Source organism: Eleutherodactylus coqui, chromosome 12 (genome assembly GCF_035609145.1).
Source record: "Eleutherodactylus coqui strain aEleCoq1 chromosome 12, aEleCoq1.hap1, whole genome shotgun sequence".
Lineage (NCBI taxonomy): Eukaryota > Metazoa > Chordata > Amphibia > Anura > Eleutherodactylidae > Eleutherodactylus > Eleutherodactylus coqui.
Window position 1 is genome coordinate 79,629,214 of NC_089848.1, and position 22,187 is coordinate 79,651,400.

The 22,187-nt window shown below is 44.4% G+C and overlaps 1 protein-coding gene across 1 annotated transcript; it reads left to right on the forward strand.

Annotated features, from left to right (window-relative positions):
- Positions 1-1,177: 1,177 nt before the first annotated feature.
- LOC136586815 (myb-related transcription factor, partner of profilin-like) lies at positions 1,178-18,217 on the forward strand. The gene is made up of 7 exons (XM_066585051.1): positions 1,178-1,329; positions 7,558-7,655; positions 7,908-7,976; positions 9,240-9,347; positions 11,213-11,872; positions 13,065-13,130; positions 16,938-18,217. Exons 2-7 carry the CDS (start codon positions 7,571-7,573, stop codon positions 17,690-17,692), a joined length of 1,743 nt encoding a protein of 580 aa, XP_066441148.1. The 5' UTR covers positions 1,178-1,329; positions 7,558-7,570; the 3' UTR covers positions 17,693-18,217.
- Positions 18,218-22,187: the final 3,970 nt, after the last annotated feature.

A 22,187-nucleotide genomic window follows, 5' to 3' on the forward strand; every position in this document is an offset into this window, starting at 1 on the left:
TCGGCTGTATTGCCGCCTCCATTGAATTCAATGGGCAAACATCATTCTTCTCTGCCACAGCTGTTACAGCTGTGGCAGAGGAGAATGATTTGTCTTCTATATGTTCTCAATGGGGTCGGCGCTGCTGCCGCCGGCCCCATTGAGCGCATATAGAGAAGAGAACAGGAATCGCAGATCGCAGATAGGTGCGATCTGCGATTTCTGTTCTATAATTTATCGGACGAGCGCATAAAAAGCGCTCATGTGTCCGATACCATTGCAAAGCAATGGTTTTATAAAATCGCCGGACGCATGCGCATGCGCAAATCGCGGCAAAAAACGCCCGTCTGACTAAGGCCTAATACACCAAAAAATGCAGCCTCCCCCCCAACTTATACATTCACACATTTAACAGCCAATTTTCTCTTAATCACACCAATTATACTGGTGTGGCCAGACTTTTGCCTCACCCTATAAATAAAGATGATTATTATTACTAGTATGATTGTGTCATCCAGTCATTATATGGGGTGTTATGCCGTCCCATGCTTTTTGTAGGGGTGTATTCACACTTAGTGCCCAGAATTAGTGTAATCTAAGCCGGGTTTGCAGGAAAGTATTTGCGCGCAATATGCAGTGAATGGAACCCATTAATTTCAATGGGTTCGCTCTCATTTCGGTCACGCAAAAAAAACAGCAGCTTTACCTATTTTTCTGCGCATTTGCGCACCAAAAGTCCCCATGTAGCATATGCAAATGCTCGTGCAATACGCCAGGGATTGCGTGAAACACTGTGCAATTGCGCAGGAAAAAGAACACATCTTAAACTCATTGGACTAATTAGCCATTTCAATGGCTTGGAACATCACTGGGTATTTTTTTCAGGCGCAATTACGCACGATTTCCAAGCGCAAAAAGTACAGTAAAATACATCGATGGACTGCAAAAAAGCAACGTTCGTTCTGAAAATACGTGGCACTCATTCGCGCGGAATATGCATGCGCCCGTGTGAAGCCGGCCTTAGAACTTTTTTTTTTTCGTATGATGATTGTGGGTCTAAAAAATAAAAATTCCGCACAGGGTACCATTTACCCAAAGGCCAGTCTTGCTTCTGCATCCTTGCGAGTGACCTCCTCCCCCACCCTCCTCTTCTCCTCCCCCTCTATGCGCTTCCTTTGTGTCACCAGCAGCAGCAGGAAGAGAACCGACTATTTATGTTCCTGGATGAGGAGGCTTGTCTGCATGGGAACCGAGTGCATTGGGGCCCCAGAAGAGTCAGCTAAGGGCCACATTACACATCATCTGCAAGCCCTTCTACATTCTCTGCAGCCACCTCCCTCCTGTCACTAGGTAAGCTATTCCACTGCAACCCCCCTCCCCCTGTTATTAACCCTTTCAGCTATGATCAGTTCCTGATATTTAATTACAATTATGAAAAGTTATATTTTATCATTATCCCTTCAGTGATACTTTAACCCTTTGTGGGAGTGTATTGGTGTAACCCCCCCATAGTGGCTCCAAACTGTGTGGTCTGTAGAACATAGCAGAATGGAAGTGATCACTCCAAATGTTTCGTTTGTGCTTGAGCTCTTTTCATATATACCCTGTTTCCCTGAAAATAAGACATAGCATGATTTTCCAGAATTTTTGACGATGCAAAATGATTTTTCAGGCTTTTTGAGGATGCTTGAAATATAAGCCCTACTCTAAAATTAAGCCCTGCTAACAGTTAATTTAAAAAGTCAATTTAAATAGTGTCCAGGCAGCTATACATGTAAAAAAGTTAAACCTTTTTGAACAAAAATTAATATAAGACACTGTCTTATTTTCGGGGAAACCCGGTATATAATTTTTTTTGCCTTATTTGTGAATTTCTGCAGAGCAGTTGGATCGATGTATCTATCTCATCTACAGTTGCAATCAAAATTATTCTCCCCTGTTGCAGATTATCATTTTTTTCCCCAAATTTACAAACTTTCAGCTCTTTGCAAGAAAATAATCAAACAAGAACAATTTAAATATCCCAACACAACTAACAGAACAAGTGGTTTCTCAACATTCAACACAGATTGCTACTTTTAATGGTTACTGCAGTTGCAGAATTATTTAACCCCTTCATGACAAGTGTCTTTGGTGCTATAGAGCACCTTTTGCTGTTATGCCCTGCTGCAGACGTGATGTAGAGCCAGACAGCAGCTTCTGAGGAATCCTAGCCCCTTCCTCATTCACAATGGCCTCCATATTCTTGGGTTTGTGTGCTGCAACCAACGTCTTCACATTCCACCATTTTCTATGGTGTTCAAGTCAGGGGACTGTGATGCCCCTCCATAAGCTTCCAGGACTTCTTCTAAAACCAAGCCTTGATGGACATTGCGGAAGTCTCAGTGATGCCCAAACGTCCTCAGAGAAGACACAACGTTTTCTCCTTGGATTTCCTGATTGAATCCATATTGCCCTTCACATGCTGCAGGTGCCAGAGGAAGCCCCAGAGCGCCACCGAGCCACCGCCATGCTTCTGTGTATACACTTTACTCTTCCTCCTTCAGACACCCAGCTGATCCATAGTTCTAGTTTTGTTTCATCGCTCCACAGAACTTCTGTAGCTTATTTACATGGTATTTCAGCATATGGGAGCCAACTGCTCCTTCAGACGGACGACACGATATCACCGCGGGAAAATTGCAGCGATATCGCATCGGTGGTCCGTACGATATCGCTGCCTTTTCTCATGGCAATACCACGATTTTGCAAATAAGGGAGATGGAATAAATCCTCCACAGTGCCACCCATTGAAAGGCAGCATTCCTTCAAATCAAAGTTAGACTTTTTATACAAGCCTTGTTACAATGACTGGGAATTAAAAGCAAAGCCAGACTCCATGTACAGACAGCTGTTTCAGGGTGTTTGCCCTTCATCAGTGTACAGTAGGAGTCTGACTTTGCTGTACCACGATTTTGTAGCGCTATGAAATCACAGGACTTTATAGCACCACCTGCGAGGATTTTTGTGGCGGTGCTGGGCTTGAAATATGAACCCTACCCCGAACATAAGCCCTAGCTGCAGTAAAAAAAAAAAAAAAATAATAATACATCACGTAAGAAGTGCTGTCAGCTCCGTCACGGGTCTCCTCTTCACCTCCGTATTTGTCTTCAGTCTTCTGTTAGCCCTTCCTGGATTGGAGGATCAAAATCACAGCCTCCAGGAAGGGCTGGCTGTTATTGGTTCACAAGCGCCCTGGCTCAGCCAATCATTGCCAGCTCTCGACGAACCAATCACAGCTATTCATTCATTCATTCATTAAAGGCTGTGATTGGTTCAACAAGTGCTGGCTCTGACTGGCTGAGCCACGGAGCTCGTCAACCAATCACAGCCATCCCTTCCTGGAGGCAGAGATTTTGATCCTCCAATCCATGAAGGCCTGGCAGAAGACTTCAAGCAAGTGCCGTGGGGCTTCAGGGTAGACCGCGCCGGAGAATGACAATGCCTCTTAGGTAACGTATTATTTTTTTTTTATTTTTCCTGTAGCTAGGGCTTAGTTTAGGGCTTTGACAGTAGGATTTCCTACTGTCAAAGTTTCATCTCACTGCATGAAAACCACGTTTTCATGCAATGCAATGGAGAGGAAGGCTCCATAGGGAAACATAGACTACAAAACCTCGCAAGTCGCATGCATATCGCAAAACCCACAAGGTTTTTGACTCGCAATGTCAAAAACCTTGCAAATGGGAAAAAACCCATAGGAAAGTATGGGCTTCACATACATGTGATTTGTAGCACTGTTGCAACGCGTGAAAATTGCTTGACTTTGTCACCCGTGTGAAGGAGGCCTCAAAGTCAGTAAAGTTGTACATCTTGGAGTTCGGGCAAGACCTTCAGCGTTTAGTATGCACCTTCAGTGGTGAATTAGGTGGACTATACGCCCGGGGCTGTTCACACAATTTGGGCCCCCCATGTCCGTAGCAAGTCCAACATATGTGTGAAAATACCAGTATGATTGCCCCTAGGGGTATCTATACATATAAAGAGGAAAGCGCTCACTGACTCACTCACTGACTGACTCGCCAAAAGTTCTCCAACTTCCCGATGTCGTAGAAACATGAATTTTGGCACAAGCATAGATTATCTCCAAAATAGGAAAAGTAATTGGGTCCCAACTCGATTATTCAATTCTAGCGCAAAATAATTAGCGTCGAAATTTAACGTACATAATCTAAATCTCTCACTTCCCAATGTCATAGAAACTTAAAATTTGGCACGGGCATTGAATATGTCATAAATAGGAAAAGCTAATGGGTCCCAACTCGATTATTCAATTCTATGCGCAAAAGAATTAGCGTCCAAATTTTACGTACGGAATCTAATTCTCTCACTTCCCGGTGTCATAGAAATTCGAAATTTGGCAGGAGCATTGATTATGTCATAAATAGGAAAAGCTAATGGCTCCCAACTCAATTATTCAATTCTATGCGCAAAAGAATTAGCATCCAAATTTTATGTACGGAATGTAATTTTCTCACTTTCCGGTGTCATAGAAGCGTGAAATTTGGCAGGAGCATTGATTATGTCATAAATAGGAAAAGCTAATGGGTCCCAACTCGATTATTCAATTCTATGCGCAAAAGAATTAGCGTCCATATTTTATGTACGGAATGTAATTTTCTCACTTTCCGGTGTCATAGAAACGTGAAATTTGGCACGAGCATTGATTATGTCATAAATAGGAAAAGCTAATGGGTCCCAACTCGATTATTCAATTCTATGCACAAAAAAATTAGCGTCCAAATTTTACATATGAAATCTAATTCGCTCACTTCCTGATGTCATTTTATATGAAGGAAACGTCGCATGGTTACCTCCACGTGGTGTTTCCTGGGTAACGCAGAGAACTATGCAAAATGGTGAACATATTTTTTTCCCGGTATCTCTAAAGTAACCACGACTTCATAAGATTTTCCGTGTGAACACCAGATAAACACCAGTACCAAATTAACTCGAGCGAAGCCGGGTATATCAGCTAGTGTTTATATATAGCAGATTTGCTGCTGATTGTTGACATGGATCCACAGCAGAATTCATCTCTTCAATTCAGAGGGATCTGCTGTAGATCCGCATATAAATCTGCATCAACGGTACAGGTCTTGATGCAGTTTTTGCTGCAGAAACACACCAAAATCTGCGATGTGTGAATGTACCCTAAGGGTATGTTCCGTATTTAATCTGTTATAGAAATGCAGCAGAAATCTGTGGCTACTCTGCCACTAATACGCACATGGATTTAGCCCTGTTAATGGGTTAAAAATAAACCACACACACAATGTCACTGCAATGCTCATGGCCTGTATACTTACCTCTATATTGACACTTAACAAAACCACCATGTCAAGGTCAACATTACAAATAATAACACTATAAGGGCCAAATAATACCGTCACACCATGATCACATATTACCACCACATAGTGACTAATACCAACATACTGTCACTGAATTAAGACCACTACAAAAATCTATATTAGCAATATTAACACTATATGAGAGACAATAATACCCTCAGATTGTGACCACATAATGCCACCATAGTGTTACTAAAAAAAAAACTATACAAAGACCAATTTTAACCCAACCACCCCCACCCATAGCGCGACCATATAGCAGTAAATAGTAGATCTTTAAAGACACTTTACAGAACGTATAAATGATTACAGTACAGTTATATCCAGTGGAGACATGCGACATCTCCTCTAGCTGGAGTTGTTCACTTTCCCTTTTTCTTCATCCAGCCCAGACCGCCATGATGACTTCTAACTTATCTCTGCAAAATTTGACACACAGTCATCTCTAACTCCTCAGTTTTGTTTTACAAACTTCCACATAATCTTCTTATCCATAGTGCCCCAGATAGTAGTAATGCCACCTGAGGTGACCCATACAATAATAGTATCCCCCTTTTTATACTACCTGTAGGCAACACTTATTAAGTGCCATTTTTCATGTCCCACACACAGTAAAAGGGCCCCTACTCAGTAGTAGTAATCTCCCTCACAGGCTCCGACCATTAATGATGCCCCTCACAGGCCCCAACTCAGTAACAGTGCTCCATATAGGCTCCCACTCAATTATGATCCTCACAGAAAGCCACTTAGTGATAATTCCCTATATAGGCACCCACTCAGTTATAATGTACCACACAGGCCCTCATTCAGTAATAGTACTTCATATAGGTTCCCAGTGAGTAATAATGCCCCAATAGGCCCCTACTGAGTAATAACGCCTCACATAGTGCCCTCCTTAGTAATAGTGCTCCACATAGGCTCACACTCAATAATAATGTCCCATATATAGGCCCACACTGAGCAATCAACCTGATCACAACCTCCTCTCCTTCCTTATCAAGCTTCCTAGCATCTCCCCAGACCCTCCCAACTATCGCACCTACAGGAACCTCCAAACTGTCCACATACAACAGTTCGCCGAGACCTTAGTCTTCTCTATCCCCCATCTCTCTCCTATCTTGCCCCTGTACCTGTATGGTTCAGGTAGCCGGCTCAAGGTTTACTCAGCCTTCCATCCTTCCAAGGTCAGTAAAATGAGTACCCAGCTTGGTGGGGTGGGGAGTAATAAATAAAAATTACTCAAGAGCACTGTGGAATAAGATGGCGCTATACAAATAACAAGATTTATTTTATTTATTATGGGATTTCTAATATGGGGTCCCTCCTGATCTCTGTGCCTCTCTGTGTTAGATGTGAGTGTGGAGGGGCTCATCTGACTCACCACGTTGCTCCTTCTGTCTGTTCAGCGCCCGATCAGACGACTTTATCTGCGCCTCCATATCTCCCACTGGGGACTCCTGATGTAGGGCCTCCGCATTCCCCGCGATCAGCCCTGTTTATGTGTTGAGAGGATCTCCTGTCGCGGCTGCCGGTGTCTGCAGTGGATCTGCTCAATGTGCTCCCAAATGCTCCCATTCATGGAGGCGGCACCATCTTGGATCCCACAGGAGGTCGGCAATGCTGAGCCGGAGCTCCAAAATACTGCACTATACCTCCTTGTTCGTCTTCCCCTAGCACTGTGGCTGTCGAAGGTCTTCTCCTTCGCCCTATCTATTGATTTCGGTTAGTAGGTCACTCGCTGCTCTGCTTTTTAGGCCAGGGTGTTCAGGACCTCCTCTGTACTGCGACTTATTCCACCATTAACTCTAGTTTCTGATGGCTAGCTTTTTTGCAAATAGTTGAAAGTTTGTAAATTTGGTGAATAAACTAAATTTTCAATGGGGGTGAATAATTTTTTGATTGTAACTGTACATAACATAGGAGGTGTACTTTATACCTTTTCCCATGGGCCTCTTCTGACTGATCATAGGGGAGGGGCCTACAGGACAGAAGGACTGACCCTGGAATCTTGCAGGTTTATTTCTTTGTCTGCCTTTCTATTAAGGTGTGATCACTCTACCCATGGGGGAGCGTGATAGTGACACCTGCTCCTTCTCTCTGTGGCCCCTGAAGGTTACCCCTATGGGCAGAACTGATTCTCAGGGCCACTTATTATTGTAGGTACGATGTATATTCTCTGTTTCAGGGAAGCAGCCATCATGCAGATGTTATCGCCGAAGCACCTGTATCTCAACAGCATCAGAGAAGCCCAGGCGTTCATCAGCATGGACCCCAACCTGTTACGTGAGTCACGGGATGTAGCGCCAATTCCTGTTTGTGTTTCTGCATGTAGTGCGAGCTTCAGACGCATACAGATGTTATTCGGCACAGCGCAGAATATGATCTGTTGTATCTCGTAGGACTTCAGGTAAACTTATTATCTGATCTCCCACTTATCACAATGAATACAGCAGCTTCTAACATTTAAATGACATTCAGCTCTGCTACATCTGTTGTAGACCCGGAATCATTACAACCGCTGTTCTCATCTTATAGGATTCCCAGAGGTCGTACTAGAGAGGATTGAGATAAAGATAGAGGACGACCCACCAACTAATAGAGAAGGTGAGTGACTGATCCCTAATGTAGAAGGTGAGGGACTGAACTGTAATATTTAGGGGCGGAGGGACTGATCTTTGAAATAGAGGTGGAGGGACTGACCTGTAATATATAGAGGTGGAGGGACTGATCTGTGATATATAGAGGTGGAGGGACTGACCTGTAATATATAGAGGTGGAGGGACTGACCTGTAATATATAGAGGTGGAGGGACTGATCTGTCATATGGAGGTGGAGGGACTGATCTGTGATATGGAGGTGGAGGGACTAATCTGGGATATAGAGGTGGAGGGACTGATCTGGGATATAGAGGTGGAGGGACTGATCTGTAATATACAGAGGTGGAGGGAGTGCTATGTAATACAGAGGTGGAGGGACTGACCTGTAATACAGAGGTGGAGAGACTGACCTGTAATATAGAGGTGGAGGGACTGACCTGTAATACAGAGGTGGAGGGACTGACCTGTAATACAGAGGTGGAGGGACTGACCTGTAATATATAGAGGTGGATGGACTGACCTGTAATATAGAGGGAGAGGGACTGATCTGTAATATAGAGGTGGAGGGACTGACCTGTAATATAGAGGTGGAGGGACTGACCTGTAATACAGAGGTGGAGGGACTGACCTGTAATACAGAGGTGGAGGGACTGACCTGTAATACAGAGGTGGAGGGAGTGCTCTGTAATACAGAGGTGGAGGGACTGACCTGTAATATAGAGGTGGAGGGACTGACCTGTAATATAGAGGTGGAGGGACTGACCTGTAATATATAGAGGTGGATGGACTGACCTATATTATATAGAGGTGGATGGACTGACCTGTAACATATAGAGGTGGATGGACTGACCTGTAATATATAGAGGTGGATGGACTGACCTGTAATATATAGAGGTGGATGGACTGACCTGTAATATATAGAGGTGGATGGACTGACCTATATTATATAGAGGTGGATGGACTGACCTGTAATATATAGAGGTGGATGGACTGACTTGTAATATATAGAGGTGGAGGGACTAATCTGTAATATAGAGGGAGAGGGACTGATCTGTAATATAGAGTGGTGTGTGTGTGTTCTGATTTATAATATAGACACTGACCTGTAATATAGAGGGAATAGGACTAATCTGTAATATAGAGGGAGAATGACTGACCTGTATTATAAAGGGACTGATCTGTAATATAGAGGAAAAGGGACTGATCTGTAATATAGAGGAGAAGGACTGATCTGTTTTATAATCCTCCCTATGCCTCCTATTTCTTGCAGGGAAGAAGCCACCTCCAGAGGAACCGAAGATTAAGCCTGAGAAGGTGTGGAGGACAGAGAAGACTGAGCCCCAGGAGAAAAATGAGGAGTCTTCTTTCTACTGTCCAGGTGAGTGCTCTGGCGTCATCACTTGGACAATAACTATATGCTGGTTCCCGTCCTCTCCAGAGCTGCTGCTGCTGGAGCAATGTATCATCGTGAAGTACACAATGTCCGAGTCCTTCACATCCTCACTATTGGATACACAGTCTCTTAAAATACTTTGCCTGGTACAGTAGAGGGAGCTGTCGTATTGACACTACATCCATTGGTCTTAATAGACTACCGGTATGTACGTGCCCCTCATGTTCTACTTCTATATTGATGGCTTCAAGGACAAAATACTAGCCCTATACCAACCTAATATTGTGCAGTGGCTGAAAACCATTCATAACAGCAAGCAGAGAGCTGGAAAACTGTAAGTTGTTAAAACTTTATGCTGAAGTTCTACTTACGTCTGGGCTTGTTCACATCTGTGTTGGAGGTTCTGCTCTTGGCCCCTTTGGCAGATTTCTGTTAAGATCCAAGACTTATCCTGGAAAATGCTGGAGGCCCAACAAAAGCCGAACTTTGCCCACGAAAGTCATTGGGGTACATTCAGTGGTGTTTGTTTCTGTCTTGTGACTCAAAGGGCTTTACATTTTCGTGTTCCTCTAACGGAGCAGAAATATGCAAGAATGACTCCCTCCACGGACGCTACCAATACATCAGACCAAGACTTAATTCTCGTCTGCAATGGACAAAAATAGACATATATAACATCACCAAAATGTGGAGAACACAAAATAGGGCAAATAACGCTAACAGAAATACAGGCATGGGAACGCTATCCTTAACCAACGTTGGTGTGGCAGATGCTGACTAGAAACAGAGCAACTGCCCCGACAGGGACGGCCCCACATCAGAAACCTAGGGGACTAGTCTGTCCTTAGATGGGATGATAAAGATGTTTAATGCAGAAGGAAACTGCAGTGTATAAAACACAGTATAAGATAGAAGTGAATAAGCCCCACATAGAACAAATAACCAAATGTACTTATCTGACAGGAATCTGCTGCCTCACCAAACACCTCAGGCAGGAGAATAACTGGCGCCCATGTAGAGGCGGGACCAGAATAAATACACTTCTAATAGTATCTATTCTGGATACGAGATATGATACAGCAGCATGGAGGCTCTAGTACCCTGTTGTACCGCCTCTAGCTTGGATACAAGATGTGATACGGGTGAGCATGGAGGCTCTAGTACCCTATTGTACCGCCTCTAGTTTGGATACAAAATGTGATACAGCGGGCATGGAGGCTCTAGTACCCTGTTGTACCGCCTCTAGCTTGGATACAAGATGTGATACGGGTGATGATGGAGGCTCTAGTATCTTGTTGTACCGCCTCTAGCTTGGATACAAGATGTGATACAGTGGGCATGGAGGTTCTAGTACCCGGTTGTACCGCTTCTAGCTTGGATACAAGATGTGATACAGCGGGCATGGAGGCTCTAGTACCCTGTTGTATTATCTCTAGTTTGGGTGACACCACTTTTAGGGCCCCAGGTGGCAAGCTAATTCATCAAATCACACCACAACTCTCATCATTTGCATATCTGTCTGAGATATAACTGCATGCTGAGTTTTGCAGCAAAATGACAATTTCTTCTAGGGGCGGGATTTTTTAAAATAAAAAGTGCACAATGTCTACACACCGAGGCCCAGCAATGCTCTGTTTACATTTCCCAGTCCTTGTATACAGAAGTTTGGAATATTTACCATTCTGGAATTTGGAAAGTTGGGTGACCAGCCCCGTGGGAGCAGTAATGGCAGCTATATTGGTTTGCTGTATTTATTGAATCTGATAAAGTGTTTTTTTTTTGTGTTTTTCTTTCTTTGCTTTTCCTCTATATTTTCCGCACATCTCCTATGGACATTTCCCTATATACAGCGGGCGTGGAGGGTGAAGCCGTGTACCAGGAGACAGAAAACTGTAAACAATATAATAGGGAGAAAGCACCTGCAAAACCAGAGGAAGCGGCTTACGGGGAGCTTGGGAGAGAGACCCTCAGATCCGGGTGTACTGGATTATCAAGGCCGATTGGGAGGAACCTTGGACGGAAGAAGAGGGGTAGTTGGCACCAGCATGTTTACAAGGACAGGCAGCAATTTGACCGAAAGTTGAAGAGACACTGTGCAATTTACATGGAGGAGGAGCGGCAGCGCGGGCAGCGGTTCAGTGAGGAAGAGAACCAGGTGCTGGTAGAGGGCGTGCTCTGCTACTACAAGGAGCTCTGTGGGTACTCCTCATTGAAGGGGAGCGCCTCAAGGAAGAGACGACTCTGGCAGGAAGTGGTTAACAGAGTCAATAGTATAGGAATGACTTACAGGACTATTGAGGTGTGCAAGAAGCGCTACGGGGACTGCAAGAGAGCAGTGAAACTCAAGATGGCTGCTCTAGAACACCAGGCCATGGGATGGGGAGGAACTCAAGAGCAGATCAAGTTCAATAACTGGGAAGAAAAACTAAGGCAGAAGATCATTTCCACGACCATGAATGGAGCGCAACGTGTACTGGACACTTGTAAACCCTCCAGCCTGGAGCTATCCGGTGAGTGCAACCATGAGGGGGGTTCAAAAAGTAAAGAGACAAGGGGCATAACAAGTAAACGTGTTCATACTAGATACTCAGTACTAGATTTAGCATAGAGATGGAATGTCCTCTCCCAGTAGGCCCTCCTTCCCCCGATTATTCACATTGAGCTGCATATTCTTACAACAGCCCCCTTTCTATAGTAGACAAAGCAAAGGGACTTGTTATTTGTATAGCGCCAACTTATTCCCAACTTATTCAGGTAATTTATTAGCAAGCCGGGTACTTCTTTTACCGACCGAGGGGATTGAACCTGCAACCTTCAGGTCGTGAGTGAGAGCTTAGGACTGCATACTGCTGCCTTAACAATCTGCACCACACAAGATTTTTTCTAGAAAACCAACTTTTCTGAATGAAAGCAATGGTTAAATAATTATACTCTGTAGGAGGGGTACTTGAACGCTGCATAAAGCATCACACAGAATTAGAACACATTCCATGTGGTATTCAGGTACATTTCCTTTACAATCCTCGTTATCCCTTTAAGGACAAGACCTATTTTGGCCATGAGGACGCAACTATTTTTTGGGGACTTTCATCTCCACTTTTCAAAAGCCATAACTGAAGTTTTCATTGGTACCATTTTTGGGTGCATGTAATGTATTGTAAAAAAATTTTTTGAGAGCAGTTAGAGAAAACACATGAATTCTGCCACTGTTTTTTTTACAGCGTTAATCATACAGAATAAATGATACATTTTTTTCTGCGGGTCGGTACGATTATGACGATAGCAAAAATATAATTTAGTTTTTTTTCCACTTTTGCACAATAAAAAAACTTTTTTTAATTATTATTATTTTTACATCGCTGCATTCAAAGTCCCATAACGTTTTTATTTTTCCATGGTTGGTGCTAACTGTATCACACTGCTGCATCACTGGGGGGGGGGGGGGGGCAGAACCTCCTTACAGCATTTGCAAGCGCTTCACAATCATGGCACATGAAGCATCTCCACTTACTGGCACAGGAGAGTGCCTTCCCCAAACAGCAGTCCCACCTTCCTCAGTATAGCTCCTCCTCACATTAGTTCCCTAATAGTCACAGCAGTGCCCTCTTCCCCCAGTGCTCACAGCAAGGTCCTCTTTGCCACAATGTAACCTTTCCAATAGTAGTCACTACAGAAGTAATTAAATGACTTTATTCTTTTCAGATTCCACTGCTCCATCATCAACACCTCAGCAATGCTCATCCTGGGCCCCTACCATTGAGACCTCCGGTGAGAACCTCTTGTGGCACACATTTTTTACTTTATTCCACTGGTATCTGCTTAATTCTTTAACATGTTTTCTGGGACTACTTAGGATAGACCATCAGTATTTGAATTAAGGGGAAACAGGGGGTTCAGTGTTACTTTTGTTGACCAGGTAAATGAGCCTTCATTGCTTCTACAGGCACAGCACCATACATCCGATTGTGGATATGCCTGCCACTGCATTACAGTCCTATACATTCAAATGGGACTCAGCTGCAGTACCAAGTACAGCCACAACTGTATGTATGGCGCTGTACCACTTAAGCAGTGAAAGCCCTTTCATTCATTTGGTCAGCAAGAGTGACGTCGGAAATCCCTCCAATAAGCAGTATAAAAGTGCTCAATATTTAAACAACAGTTAAAGTTATGGAAACCTTTTTTAATGGAGTTGTGCCACAATTGCAAGTCATCCCCACCTGTACGTGCCCGAACCTTCACCAATCTTGAAAACAGGGCCCCGCAGCATCTCGAAGTGTGGACAGCGGTTACATATGCGTGCTGACACTCCATGCACATCAGTGGGACACCCGAAGAAAGACAAGTTCAAGCTGTTAACTGTTTCTGGTGGCCCCACTGAAGTGAATAGAGCATCAGCATGTATGTGCAATTGTTGCTGCCAACAATTCAGTATGGCCAAAGGTTAGATGGAACCCTGTGCAGAGTTTATTTTGGCACCACCCCATCATAAGAAAAAAACTATGTATATTGCATTGATATGCTATCTGCCTTTATGCTGCTTGAGCAGGAAGCAGCAAGATAGCAGCATACCCACACCAAAATAGCTCAGTGAATAAATACTGTGCCAGAACCAAGCTCATAACATAAATACAGCACCAGAACCAAGCTCATAAGATAAATACAGTATGAACCAACCTCAGTTCATAGATTCAGTACTAGAACCAAGCGCATAACATAAATATATCCCCTGTAAATTAAGCGATTGTGTTTCAGGGGGTTCCAATGGGCCACCAGTGGCACATCAGAGAAGTAGAGACAGAGCCAATAGGAGGATGATTCATGTACTGTGGCTCCACAAGACACTGTAGCAGGCGCACTGTGTGACTGGATGAATCGCATGTGGTTTAGGCCAGCCGTTCATGCCAGGCCCTCATTTAAAAAAAGTTCCCAGAGGTTGGATCCCCATTGGTCTCCAAGTTATCTCCTGACCTACCCTATGAATAGGTAATAACTTGCAATCATGGCACAACTCCTTGATTACGGACAGCTACCGTATTTTCCGGACTATAAGGCGCACATAAAATGCTGAGAATTTCTCAGAAATAGAAAGTGCGCCTTATAATCCGGTGCGCCTTATATATGAACCCGACAGTAAAGAAAGGGGTTCATACAGGATCCTTTACCTCTATCGTGGGCGGCATACCACAGCACACACCATGCTCCTCCCCCCCCCCCCCCGTGCGCCTATGAATTTATTCTTCACTTGGGTTTTTACAGTACAGGTGCTCCCCGACTTGCGAACAGGTTCCGTTCCGGGAGCCCGTTCGCAAGTCCGTTTTGTTCGCAAGTCAAACAAGTAGTAGTATGGAGGGGATCGCGGGTGGATCCTGCTCCATACAACGTCGGGTGCCGGCTGTTCTTACAGCGGGCACCCGGCGGCAGCAGTTCCGACGAGCCGCGCCGCTTGTCAGAACTGTTAACACTTTAAATACCGCTCTGACAGCGGTATTTAAAGTGTTAACAGTTCTAACGAGCGGCGCGGCTCATCAGAACTGCTGCCGCCGGGTGCCCGCTGTAAGAACAGCCTGCAACCGATGTTCAGGGGGCCCGTACAGCGTCCCACGATGAGATCGCGGGACGCTGTGCGGTTGCTAGGCAGCCGGGGACCTCCTGAAAGGCCCCAGGGCTGTCTATGCAGAGTGCCCATCTAGCGCACGACTTGCTAGGCGCTCTGCATAGACAGCCCTAGGGCCTTTCAGAAGGCCCCTGGCTGCCTAGCAACCGCGATCTGACCGGACAGGCTTCTATCAGGCTTGATAGAAGCCTCTCCGGCCCCTGCACAGCACTAATGTGCTGGGCCTTATAATCCAGTGCGCCTTATATATGAAACAAGATTGCTTATAATGCGCTCATAGAAAGTGCGCCTTATAATCCGGTGCGCCTTATAGTCCGGAAAATACGGTATTTAACCCCTTCAGGCCCAGAGAGTTGTCAAATCTTCATTTTTTCAGTCCCCGCCTTCTAGGAGCCATAACTGTTTTATGTTTCCATTGACATAACCGTATGTCAATGTTGTTTTTTCAGGACAAATTGTATTTTTTAATGGTACTATTTAATGTACCATACAATGTACGGAAAAACTTTAAACATGTTTTAAGTGAAGAGAAATTAAAAAATGCAATTGTCATTTTTTTTTCAGGGGGATGGGGTGTCATTTTTCACAGTACAGTGAAAAAGACGTATGAAGCTTGCTCTATAATCAGTACAAACACAATGATAAAAAATATACATTTTGTAATTTTAAAAAATGTAATAATTTTTTGTAAACAAAAATTGCTTTATATCACCATATTTTGAAAACTAGAACTATTTTTTTGTGGATTGGGCTGTGTGAGGGCTTGTCTTTTTAGCGGGGTGAGCTGTAGTTTTTATTAGTGCTATTTTGTGAAACGTAACTTTTCGTTTACTTTTTATTCAATTCTTGGGGGGAGCTGAGATAAGAAAAACTATAGCATTTCATACGCTTTTTTTTATGGCCTTTCGTGGGATAAATATTGTGATATTTTAAAAGTTCAGACTATTTCAAAAGTTCAGACGTACACAGCGATACCAAATGTGTGTTTGTTTTTTTTAATTTAGATTTTTATGGGAAAAAAATAGGAAAGGGTTTTTTTTTACTCTTAAAACTTTTATCAAATTTTTTTTACACATTTATTTAAGTCTCTCAGGAGACTTGTAGTTTTTTTTTTTTAATTAATGCCTATGCTATCCTACCACAGTAAGGGCTTGATAGGTATCTATGGATGGCAGTCCTAAGGGCCTTCATTAGACTTCGGACTGCCATGTTAGACAATCAGCACCTCCTAATCTCATTGCAGGGGGTGCTGATGGGATGTGGGAAGGGGGTTAAACAGTTCACTGCCACATTTAGAGCTAAAGGCCAATTTACACACAAAGATAATCTTTCAAGCGATTGAAAGATTAGCAATCGTTTTGCATAAAGTACTAATGGTGACTTATGCCTATTAGCACTTTAGCAGCTTCATTTGCATGCAAATGAGCCTCCAGAGCTACTTGCAGAACTCAGCAGGTCCATTATAGGGACAGCCCACTGGTTTCAATGAGGACTGTGCAAAGCCTCAGCTCACCTGTGGAGGTGCTGCAGGGAATAAAATATCTGCAGTTGGGTTCACCCACCTACTGCATAGTATGAAAATGAATTGATCACCGCTTCAAAGAAAGGGTTCTTAAAATGTGGCCTCCCTTGACTAATTACTACATAGTGCAGTACTGAAGTGTTGCTATATTCCTTATAATGAACTGATATAATAGGACAGTGGGTGGAGTTCAGATCACCGCAGACCCCAACAAGCAATGCAGCTGAGCTGGAGTCATTGATCATAACGGTGTCCTGATGGAGCGGAGACAAAAAGCAGCTGATGCTGATGAGAAGTTACATATTTGCAGATCCAATCTAACAGATACTTGGCCCTTGGGATCGGCTATGATCAAACACCAAATTAAACGGGGTAAATTCTGCATTTTCAGTTAAGTTTTCATTGATTTAATACATTCTGTCCTCATCCCTTGCAGGTGCTCTTATTATTGAACCCCTGTCGTGTGAGCCGGTCTCTGACTATGATGAGGCGAACTCTCCGCTGGACATCCACCTGATCAGTGAATGGTCGGAAGACGAAGCCCCTTGTACCCCGGCAGTCCCTGTTCCCAATGAGACAATAAATGTCGCTGAACCGCCATCTGAGGGCAATTTACCTTCCCCTTTAGACATCACAAATGGCCCCGAGACATCAGTCACTGACCAACATCATTGGCAACTTCAAGAAGAACATAACCAAAGCCTCCAGCATCTGACACAAGCCAACAATGTAGAACTGCACAAGTTACGAGAAAATGTAGTGGATGGAAATGCTAGAATAGTGCTGCAGCTGGAGGGTCTGGCTTCAGAGGTGCGAGAGTTAAATGCCCATGTGCAGCAGATACACATGAACCAAGCACACTTCAATCACATGTTCCAGAACTATATCAGTGATACCAAACAGTTCTACGGGTCTATTGTGCAAGCCATAAACGCCCTACGACCAGCTCCGACTATAAGTCCTATGGCATCACCTGCTTCATCTCCTGTATCGTCACCCAAACACCCTGCAACCCAAACAAACCCAAACCCAATGCTAGTGACAGCTGCCATGTTTGACTGTGCATCATCGTCTCCAGCGGGTTCTGCAGAACCAGCATCTGCATCTTCCACCGCATCGGAGTTTAACCCAAACAGCCAAAGACGAAGGCCAGCCCCAGCCTTCCAGTCCCAGCCTCTAAAAAAACATTGATCTACCCGTTTTGCATATCTGATCATTGCCCTTAGTCTATATGTGGCAGTTAGTTCCTTGATATCTTCAGTCTATCACTGGGACATTTAGAGGACAGTAGTTTATAACCATTCTACTCCTGCCATAATGGCTATCAGCTCACCCTCTATACTCCGCCCTTCTGCTTGTGCTCGGCAGCCAATCAGAACAGACAGAGCTGCAGTATAAAGTTTGTGGGACAGAGCAACTTCCTGATCATGTGATGAAATTTCAGACTACCTCAAACTCCAATAGACCATGTAGCTCGGCTGGAGTCCGTGATAACGTTATGGAGCACAGCTAAAAAACCCCGCAAACACTGAAAATAATAAAGGCAGGTTAGATTTACCAAAGGATAGTAACATAGTATTGGGAGTCCACAACTGGAGATCCATGAACATTCATGTATGCTGGTTCTTTCATATTTGTATATTCATTGGTGCTAAATTGCTATCCTGAGATTCTAATAAGTCAATAAGTAAGAAATATATTGGTTATCAGTGTTAATTCTGACTCCTCATTGTCCATTTCCTCCTGGAAATTAGGATATTTTCTTTTAATGGTCAAGCTGTTCTTCACTTTCTTGGCTCTTCATTGTCTCCACTTGCGCAGCTCAGCACTCCTCTTCACTATTATATACTAGTGGGGTGCCAGGCTACTTTTTTGTGACTCACGCTGTAGATGCTATGGTGATGATAAGTAAGGCCTCTTTCACACGGGCGCTGCAATTTTTGGGCCGCTTGCATCGTGGCCAAAAATTGCATGAACGAGAGGCAGTTGCGACCACGTCGCGGCTGCATCTCCCGTTTTTTTGCTCATTCAGACTACCGGGCTGCGACGTATATACACTGCAATCCGGAATACCGTTGGCCGAGGGGAGAGAGTTCAGCTCTGCTAAACTTCCTCTTCGCCCCTTGCCTGTTGCTGGCAAGGGGAGGAGGTGGGACAAGACAGGAGTTTAGCAGAGCTAGTCGTGCTAAACTCGCTCCCCAGTCTATTGGAACTGCTGACAAAGGAAGGGGGAAGAACTTTAGCAATGCCAGCCGCTGCTAAGCTCCTTCCCTTTTCTGACGGGAATTATAGGTTCCCATAGGAGTCTATGTGAATGGCCCACTTATTTCAGCAAAAGATAGGACAAGTTCTATCTTCTCCGGTGTTGTGTAAAAGGGGCCGGCTGGAATGCACACCGTGTGCGGTATCTTTTCTGGCTGTCCGATTTTACGCACCGGAAAATCGCTCATCTGTACAAATGCATTGGAATCCAATGCTTTAGGTCAGTGGTTCTCAAATTGGGCGTTATTGCCCCCTGTTGGGCGTTTTTACTTTTCAAGGGGGCAGTGAAACAAAAAGGGGGAGCATGGGGTGTTGGAACATAAAGGCGCAGTAGGTGAGCATTCTGTGTTTGCTTTGTTGTACTTTTTGTCTAGTAACTACATTTTTCTAAAAAAAAAAGACAGATGAGAAGCTTAACGGGAAGGGGAGGGGGGTGGAGAGATGACAATCAGTGCAGCTGCAATGGGGGGGAGAGAGAGAGAGACAGATGACAGTTAGTGTAGCTGCATGGGGGAGAATAGGCAAAGAGTGAAGCTGAATATGAGGGGAGAAGAGACACAGTGACTCACACATATGGCAAGCAGTGAGGAGAGACAGAGGCAGTCAGGAGGGAGAGACAAAGATATATTGAGAGACACAGAAAAACAGAGAGAAAGAGACAGACAGAGATAGATAGACAAAGAGCCCATCTGTACACGACCATTTTTGGATTGTGTAATCCACGATAGTCTCCGCGCAGACGATCTGCGGCATTCAGCACCAATTCAAACCCATGCAGCATCCACATGTCTGCTCACATGAGCGAACAACAAATCACTGGCAGAGGAAAAATCTTATGGACGGCAAAAAAAGTTTACAACTGTTTTTCCAACCTTTCTACGTTTGCGTAGCGTCAATCTAGTAGTATGAAATCGGCTGCGGATATGCGGTTGATTTCCAGTCAAAATCCGCAGCAATGGTATGTATTTTAATTGTTTTTTGGATGCAGAAATGCTGCGGAATTTACCCCCTGTCTTTTTTGAACCGGGCCTGTACTTTATAACGACTAAGGTAAAATCACATGTTGTGATAAGCCCCGCCCCTGACCACACCCCTCTGTCCCACTTTAACCCTGGAAACATCTGGTCACCTTAGAGATACCATTGTCTACAACAAAGTTCGATAATGCTTATTTACGTTTTTCACTGGGGCCTTGGGACAATTTCCACAAGGTTCTATCTGGCACCTTGCTCCTTCCTCAGAAATAAGGATGGAAATGATTTCTCCCCTGACCAGCTGTCTGCATTTGTTGCTACACCTTATGTGCTCTCCTTTCTCAAGCTTCTGGAACTGAACAGTAACTTTACCAAACTTTTGGATTCCTCCCAGCAGCATCAAACTGAGAAGCTAGACCAGTGATGGCGAACCTTTTAGAGACTGAGTGCCCAAACTGCCACTCAAAATTCACTTATTTATAGCAAAGTGCCAATATGTCAGGGGGCGGGGCTTATTGCGACGTATGATTTTTACCTCCATTATAAAAATCACAGGGCCGTTTCCAAATACACAGGGAGGAACACCCTGTTTTTTTTTTCCTAGCTGGAGTACCATTGGTGCTGTTTTTGACTGGAAATCAGTTGCGTACCTGCAGCTGATTTCATACTATGTGCCGCTCCCCCTCATTTCCTCCTTAGGCTTCCCACTGTCAGCGCTCCCCGGCTTCTGGTTCTCAGTGGCCTGTAGTTGCCTCACCTGACCAGCAACACCACACCTGACCAAGTCGCTGGGGAGCGCCGACAGTGCGAAGGCTTCGGAGGTGGTGAGGGGAGAGCTGCATAGTATGAAATCAGCTGCAGGTACGCAACTAATTTCTTGTCAAAATCCATAGCAATAGTGCAGATTTTGACAGGTTTTTTAATGCGGAATTTGCTACAGAAATTTATGCTGTGGACATTCCGCAGCATTTCCACCATGTGTAAACATATCCTGAGTCAGCTTGAGGTATGCTGCCACATGCAGAGTGGCTTTAGTACTAATAGTGTCCCCCTCAGTGGCCTCAGTAGTAATAGTGTCCCTTATATCAGTCCCAGTAGTAACAGTGACCCCCCACAGTGGCCTCAGTAGTAATAGTGACCCCCACAGTGGCCCTCAATCATAATATTAACCCCACAGTACCCCCAGTAGTAATATTAACTGCCTCAGTAGCCCCAGTAGTAATATTAACTCCCTCAGTAGCCCAAGTAATAATAACCCCACAGTAGCCCTAATAATAATAACCTCAGCAGCCCCAGTTTATTAACCCCTCTCAATAGTAATATAAACCGCTCTCAGTAGCACCAGTAGTAATGTTAACCCCTTCAGTAGTCCCAGTAGTATTTCCCCCAACCCATTTACTTACCTCCTCCTTGTAGTCAGCGCACTGATCCTGGCTGCACACTGACAGTAGTGTGTGAGCCCGGAACGTTTCCTCCCTTGTCCTCTCCTGCAGAACTATGAAGGAGAGAGCTCAGGGATGAAGGATCCCGGGTGCACACTGACGCCAGAGATCACCGCTGCGTGATTACTGGCCGGGGAGCTGCGGCACCCCAGCCAGTAATCACTACCACGGTAAGCCGCTGTCAGCCGCGCATGCCAGCCGGGAGGGCTCTGTGTGCCGCCTCTAGCACATGTGCCATAGGTTTGCCACCAGTGGGCTAGACTAATACACTGGATAGATACTAGGTAATGCTGAATTATAGGGCTAGTCTATCCCTCTGAGCTAAGCTCTATGACTCCTCCAGCCACCAACTCCAATATGTACATCACTTCAGCCTATATATAAAAGGATATTAAAAGATATTAAACCATAGAAGAGAAAAATGATATTAAACCATCATAACATGTAAAACCACTTTTTTTCCAGAACTGGAATAACATTTAGTAGTGACAGGTCTGGGTCCCCACAATTCTAGCATACCACAGCAGGTAGTTTTCTGTGGTGAGGGAGCCACAAGCATGCTCAAACTGTTACAGAAGGCAGCAAAAGGTCTTCAGAGACTTTACACAGCAGAATGGTCAGGAACAGAAATTGGTTGGTGATGGGAGTTCAATGCAGAACATGATCAGGTCACCAAATGGAAATGCTAATATCACAAGACATGTCAGCAGTTCAACTCAGGAGGGAATGGCGGGGAAGGGGTTGAGTTTTATCTCTAGATGCCTTTCCTGGCAGCCCAACGATTCTGGAATCAGATCAATAATTATTAAAGCTATTATACATTTACTGGTATGCTGCAGATCCATTTTACATAGAGGGCCAGCAAGTGCAAAACATAGGAAGAAATGTGAGCGCCCAGAAGCCCGAAAAGTGAAAGTGATTATGTCCTCTGGCCGCGCACTTGCACTATATAATGGATCCCTGTATCAACCTCAATGTTAAAAAAAGGAAAAAAAGCGGGTTGAATAA